At 40.9% G+C, this 6,867-nt stretch overlaps 2 protein-coding genes across 3 annotated transcripts in view; one reads left to right on the forward strand and one right to left on the reverse strand.

The window, feature by feature from the left end:
* The window catches only part of LOC118343034 (tRNA dimethylallyltransferase-like), a 7,241-nt gene extending 2,557 nt beyond the window's left edge, over positions 1 to 4,684 (reverse strand). The window contains exons 1-4 of one of the 2 annotated variants that reach the window (XM_035681752.1): positions 4,585 to 4,684; positions 4,032 to 4,189; positions 2,028 to 2,170; positions 1,740 to 1,851 (exon numbers count right to left, since the gene is read on the reverse strand). In XM_035681752.1, the coding sequence (XP_035537645.1) occupies positions 1,740 to 1,851; positions 2,028 to 2,170; positions 4,032 to 4,189; positions 4,585 to 4,674 (503 nt within the window). In that variant the 5' untranslated portion in view covers positions 4,675 to 4,684. The remainder of the gene's footprint in view (positions 1 to 1,739; positions 1,852 to 2,027; positions 2,171 to 4,031; positions 4,190 to 4,584) is intronic. The other variant, XM_035681753.1, reaches the window with a different exon arrangement.
* The window catches only part of LOC118343216 (tRNA dimethylallyltransferase-like), a 33,258-nt gene that overhangs the window by 15,216 nt on the left and 11,175 nt on the right, over positions 1 to 6,867 (forward strand). The window lies entirely within an intron of this gene.

Consider the following 6,867-nt stretch of genomic DNA (forward strand, 5'->3'; position numbering starts at 1 on the left):
GAGAGAGAGAGAGGAGGAGGAGGCTGCTGGTTGATGAGGTGGGATGGGGTGATGGGGTGATGAAAGAAAGGAGGGACGGAAGAAGGGAATTGGCAGCTTCCTGGGCATCGTTCCACCAATGCATCAACTCCCCCGCAGCCACACCCCGTCACACACTTACAATATCAATATCTGCTGCCAACAGAGGCCCAACAGCCGTGTTCACATATCTGTTTCAACTATTAGTGAAGGCCACATACACGTTTATACACATTTCATGTTGCACACAGAAATCACTGTAGATTTGGTCCTGTAGTTGTAATTATTAACCCAAAAAACTGCTCAATTTTATGCATCATGGTAACCCAGAGACATGACTCAGAGAACAGGAAACAGTGGATCCATACCACTGACAGCGTGACATTGCTCCAGTATGCTACCGGTCATGTGGTTACTGTTAAGGAAATGTCAGGGACAACTTGGTAATTTTAAGAAAGACAATATATTAGTCTTGAACACATTAACATTATCTTCAAATAGCATCTTTACAGACAACATAGCACTGTAAGTAATTTGTTCCAGGGCCACCAGGATGTCTATTCAGTGTGGGATAAAATTCCTGAGGCCCTGAGGTAATGAGCACCAATCACCAGACTCCCCTGGTAGTGCTAATGTCCTACAGAGGGGGCTTATCTCTGCAATTATTAATAATCACTGGACATTGTAAAGAAATATCAGTCCCATCTGAACTAAACTCGCAACAGTGTGGGCTGTATCTAAATTGGTCTCTAGGCCGTTGGGAAACAACAGTGTACAGAACAGAGTGACCTGTCAAGACAAGGAAATGGGAATAAATAACTGCTTGACCGAGTTCACTTCACTCTTATTGCCCTGGTTACATGGAAGAGAGGGCTTCAGTCTTGATCCAGACTGAATGTCTGGATCATTAATTTAGATAGTAGGGTGAGAATGTGCTTTTGAACTTGTTACACAGACACTGCACCCTCAGACCGACCTTGTTGTGTTCAATAGCAGTGACGACAGGGCCAAAGCCAAGTATGACATATGTTTTTGGCCCACAAAAGATTCATTATTCACCTCTGTATCTTTTAGGTGGAGTTTAGTTGATTTTGCATTAAAAATAAAAAGAAGTGCTAGGAACACAAGCCACATGTAGCCAGCATGTCTTTGCTTTGTGAAGGGAGGATAACCCATCATTTCCCATGGGTGTTGTACACACAGATCTATTTATTGTAAATATTATTATGATTTTATCTTATTGCATTTTATTCTCGAACTACATTCCCTTGTGCTGCTGTGTCAAATAAAATGTTTCCTGCGGGGGATCAATAAAGGTACATCTTATCTTATCTTATCTTAAAGGGGAAATGTGCTGATTTTACACATCAAAGTCTGTTTACTGATCCAGATGTGAAACAATCTTTTGTGGCTCCAGAGAGAGCTGTGCATAGTCTGATAAATTGCCTCAAGCGATGTCACTTGATTCAGCATCAGTTGAAGATGCTTGAGAATGAAAAACAATCTGGAGGTGTGTAGTGTGTAGAGCTTAACAGACCTCTGTAGCCCTCATCTCTGTTTGAGGCTAATGACTTGAGGCTATATTAGCGCTACTAGCATAACACACCTCAATTTCTGCAAAAAACGCCAAAGCAAAAAAGGAAGTTAATTCAGGATGAACAGGATCTGGTTGATTGTGTTCCTTCAAGAGGGTGCATGTGTTTTGCTGCTTATTTTGCTACCTGTCATCCTGGACTCTCTGCTGATTGTAGCGCACATGGAAGTCTCTGAGCTCCTCTATCAGTCCAGCAGACAACATCTCATCTACACGAGCATCCAACCGCCTGTCGAGAGCTGGAGGGGAACAGAGAGGGAGAAATAGAACAATTGTATCAGCAAAATAAGACGGACGCATGTAAACAGTTATTTCGTGCCAGCACTGAAGCTCCCATATCAACATGTCCAGTTCCGTTGTTTTGATAAATAGCAATAACAGCCAAATGAAAATCCATACAATGCTCCCTCCGTACCGTCCATGTCGGCTTGCAGCCAGAAGATGCATGGGTCTGGGTACCTCAGCGGCCCCCCCAGCCCGTTGCCTCCCTCCTGGCCCCTCTGCTCCTCCAGCCAGCGGCTATGGGGGACGCCTGTCTGCTCATGGACTTGAAGACTCCTGGAGACAACAAACAGGCAGATGCATTGTGGTTAAATAAAACACGTGTTTTTCACACTACCAACAAATCATTTTCTGATTTTTTTCAGTTTAGTTCAAACTGCTCCACTACACTATGAGTTTACATCCCAGTCCCTGTATGTCAGGCCTCGGGGGGGAAACTGAGATTAGATGAGTCAACCATCCACTCATCCTTTAAATCCAATGTAAATGAAGGTCTCAAACCCCCCTTCTGAGGCAGAAATTCAGTTAGAGTTTGAGTGTAGTCGAAATGATTAACACACCAGCAACAATTAATTCAAAAGACAAGACAGGAGTAAAAACAAGGAGGAATGTAAATCATGAAACGAGATACAAAACTGTATGAAATCACACTTTTTCTCACCAGCACACAGTTAACATTCAGCCAGGGTTAAACAGAGATTTAAGGTGTTGAGATTCAAATCTGAACCAGACTCTTTAGCCGTGCCTCACTGCAGTCTGAGGTTATGAAGAAAATATGATTCCTGTCGTCTCCTGTCATCCAGAAGAGCAGGGTAACCTAACCTGCTAACACAAAAGACCAGAGTGCACTGACTGCTACTCATCAAGCTGTGTGTGTTTGTGTGTGTGTGTGCGTGTGCGTGTGCGTGTGTATGTGTGTGTGGTGTGTATGTAAACAGACACTGGTCCTGTCAGCGTAGATTGGGTGGAGGCCACATACTGTGACTGTCAACCTGAGACAGAGCAGGAGCCCTTCAGGACCTCATACAAAACATGAGGAAACTAGAAAATATTGGGAGCCACCCACAAACAATATACCCCACATTATTCCAAATATTATATGTATAAGCCAATATACATGTTTTAATCTGGGCAAAATTAGTTTTTTGTTTGGCTATAACACAGTTGGTGGCGGCTCTCACTGTTACATTGGTGTGTTTGGATGTTGGGAGGGACAATTTATTTAGTTACAAATCCAAACTTGTTATTTTAATTGCATTATAAAGTGAATTTAAGATCTGCAAGGTTGTGCTCAATCACATCGAGCAGCAGGAAAGAAAGAAACAAACCAAGAACTAGGACAAACATGAAGACATTAATTTGCCACAGCGCTAGCGGGCACTTGGATAGCTTTGGCTAGCAGCTAACCCTTGCACTTTTTTGTTATTCATTAGGCACCACAATGTATTTAAAGGGACTGAAAAACCACAAAGTATTTTAAGGGACTGAAAAACCACAATGTATTTTAAGGGACTGAAAAACCACAATGTATTTTGAGGGACTGAAAAATCCCCAGCTGCATTTTCCACTAATGTTATTGTAGTTTTTCTTTTGCTATTAGCTATCTAACCAGCTAGCAAGAGCGACAAAGTAGCAAGCCAAAACATGGCTAACACGGACCAATAACAGTGTCGCAGCAAAGGCTTATTATCAATTCTTGAATAGTAACTAAAGATAAATCAATAATGGCCATTATTTCATGTCGGTAACTTTTCCAAAACATGCTTGGGCTGTTTTAATACAAGTTACAAGTAAAGTACAAGTAAAAGATATGTTCTTTCTTACTGTTATAAAGGTAGCAATATATGATGAAGTTGTACTTGTATTATTCTCGCAATTTTTGGGTTGTAGCTGCATGGTTTAATGCACTCATTGTAAGTCAATTTGGATAAAAGCGTTAGTTTTTAAATATTTATCACTAACTAACATTACATTACATTCATTTAACTGAGTTTCTAATCAGATGACTAAAGAGAAACTACAGTATTTGCTGCAGGTGATGAGTTTAATTTTAGAGCTATGTCACAAAACTGATTCATTTTTTACTAGATATCCAGTGTGAAACATACACAGATGAAGACATGAGCAGCTGTATCACCTGACTAGCTTGCGTTTGTCATTGGGGTGCAACATGGCAGCCATTTCAGGGTCCACCTCCACCAGTCGTTTATGTAACTCAGCTCCATCTAGTTTCTTCAGCTTCAACTCCCTTTTTTGGGCCCCATCGCCTCCGTCCCCTGACTCCTCGTTCTTCTGCTGTGAGAGACAACCAAATAAACCTCTTCTTAAAGTACAAATTTCAAATCCGTAAGATATTTATAAGTCCTGTAATTAATATCAGTTTCAGGTCAGATTTAATGTGTAATAAGAACAGAAATAAAACAGGCACTTTTTATTCATGTTTCCATTCAATAATCACGCAGCTTAAAGACACAACCCTTAAAAGTCATGCCTTGGCAACCGAGAAATGAAACCATTCACACATATTTTTTTTTAAATCACAAAGCACTGAAGGCCGCATGCTGTGGCCTAACAGGGTGCTTGTTTTCGCATGCATAAAAGTGGGTGAAGATAAATAAGAAATGCAAGATAAACAGTGTCAGAGAGGCACAGAGGATGAAGGGAGGTGTATTTGAGTTGTACTCGCTCACCCCAGTATCCAGCAGGACTTTCCACAGCAGAGACTCAATGTAGTAGTTTGTTCCACCTACAATGACTGGCAGTTTGTTTCTGCCGTGCATGTCATCTATGTTGGAGTATGTTAAGGAGGAACCTGATCTGTGCACACTTTATGTCCATGAACAATTCCAGTACGACTTCACCTGTTGCTAATTTTGACAGTTTTTGCATGAATGCACAACAATTAAACCCCGTTTGAAACGACCTGTTGAGCTCATTTAATGGCTTTCACACTTTAATGGCATAAAAAAAACCCAGCTCCAGCTCGTTCTAATTCAATCAGTGACTGTGAGAGGCTGACAGGCGCATTTAGCTAAATTGCATACAACTCTTATGGCTATTAAGATTTACTGTTGAAAGAATTTCTGTTGAATGGTTTAATATTAAATGCACATTCAAGAATACAGTAAGAATCCAGATGAGTGTTCCTGCTTAAAAATTCAAACGGTATCAAAAAATTCAAGTGAACAGACGCACAGAACAAGACAGTTCTACAAATGTTAGTTAAACAGTAAATAAAAAGAAGCCTGATCTCAATGTGGCAGTCTCATCTTCAGTGGGAGTCTGTTTCTGAATATCTAGCTTGCAAAACAATGTTAAAAAACAGAAAATTCAATTATATCTTTTTAAATCAGTTGTGAAAAAAGTCAGCAGTGAACAGGAATCAAACAAAAGGAAATGCAGAAAACCACCAAGAACCTCAACATGCTAAAACTGTCTTTTTAATAATTCCACACATCGACGCAGCATGTGCCCCATAAAAGAAAGGCCTCAGCAGAATACTTAATAAACAAGAAAAAGCCACTTAAAGCCAGCAACAGACTGTAACATTATAAAGAGGACATACTGGCTGTGAGTGAATTTCTTCTTCTTGTCAGCATTAACAGTAACCGAGAGCAGTGCGGCTGACACGATGATACACTCTTATAGAGGTCATTTAATATAACGTGTGTATGAGGTAAATACTAAGCCGCAGACTGGGCATCGGACCAACACTTTGAGTCAAACAGCGCTAAAACAATTAGTCGATTGATTGGTTAATCGACTGGCAGAAACTTGAAGAAACTTGAAGAAAAGCATCAAAGTTACTCTCAAATGTGAAGATTTGCCGTATTCCTTTGTCATCTGTAAAAATGTCTCTCAACCTTTTTTGGCTTGTGACCTAATAAATCATGAAATAAATAAATCACTGTCTACTTGTGACCTCTTGTTACAAGTGTGAAAGTCTTTGAGTTTTCACCTCTTTACTTCTCAGATTGTGTCATTTGAACAAATCTTCGCCAACATTTTGCAAACAAAGCAAAGACCAGGGAAAAAGTATTTAAATATGTGTTGCCGAACTGTGCTTTTTGTTCTTTCCTGCCTCATTAATCATCTCACGACCCCTCTGATTTACCCTTCCACCCATAGGCAGGGAATCACTGCTTTATGGTAGTAAACTGAACTGTTGGTCACACAAAACACACAATTTTAAGGTGTCAGTTTAGGCAATTAGGAAATTTAATTTTCTAACATTTTACAGAACAAATAAGTAATTGATTTATTGATAAGAAGAGTTAATACTATCCTTCTATTACAAACTCAATATGAGCCACTCAGTTTGGTTCAAACAAACATGAATTATTGAATTTTAAAAAGACCTTACTGGTCACACAGACAGAGCCACGCCTTATTTCCCTCGCCCTCTCCTTTTCTGTCGCATCTTCTCTCATCTTGCACCTTTTCTTTTCCCTCCTCCTCCCCTGCCCACCTTCTCTACTCAGGGAAAATCAAATAACCACTGAAACAAGATAAAGGCTCATCAGCCATCGTCACTCACCTCCCCTCTCTCTCTCTCTCTCTCACACACACACATGCACGCACACGCACGCACGCCAGACAGGGCTGCATCTCTGTGTTTGCAGAGGAGAAGCAGGAGGAGGGGATGGAAAAGAGAGAGAGAGTGATCGCTGACAAACTGCAAGGAAAATCGAGGGAGGGAAAACAGAAATAGGGCTGGAAGACTGAAAGCAATAAAGGAGAGAAAGAGGAGGGGAAGCAAGGAGGGGTTTGGAGAGAGGGGGTTGATGTGAGTGGCATGTTGACTGAAGGGTTGAAAGCTGATGATGCGTCTTTAAGTCCTGCGTCTTTGAACTTCTCCAGCCTGTCAACCTTCTCCAACTATCACACACGCCCCTTCCTCTTTTCCCCCTCCATCGTCTCTCTTTCCCGCTTTACAGTTGAAAATCCTCCAAGCAGCTTCTATCCCTTCTGAT

The sequence above is a fragment of the Morone saxatilis genome, unplaced genomic scaffold (genome assembly GCF_004916995.1).
Source record: "Morone saxatilis isolate NCDOM2014 unplaced genomic scaffold, NCSU_SB_2.0 Contig9, whole genome shotgun sequence".
Lineage (NCBI taxonomy): Eukaryota > Metazoa > Chordata > Actinopteri > Moronidae > Morone > Morone saxatilis.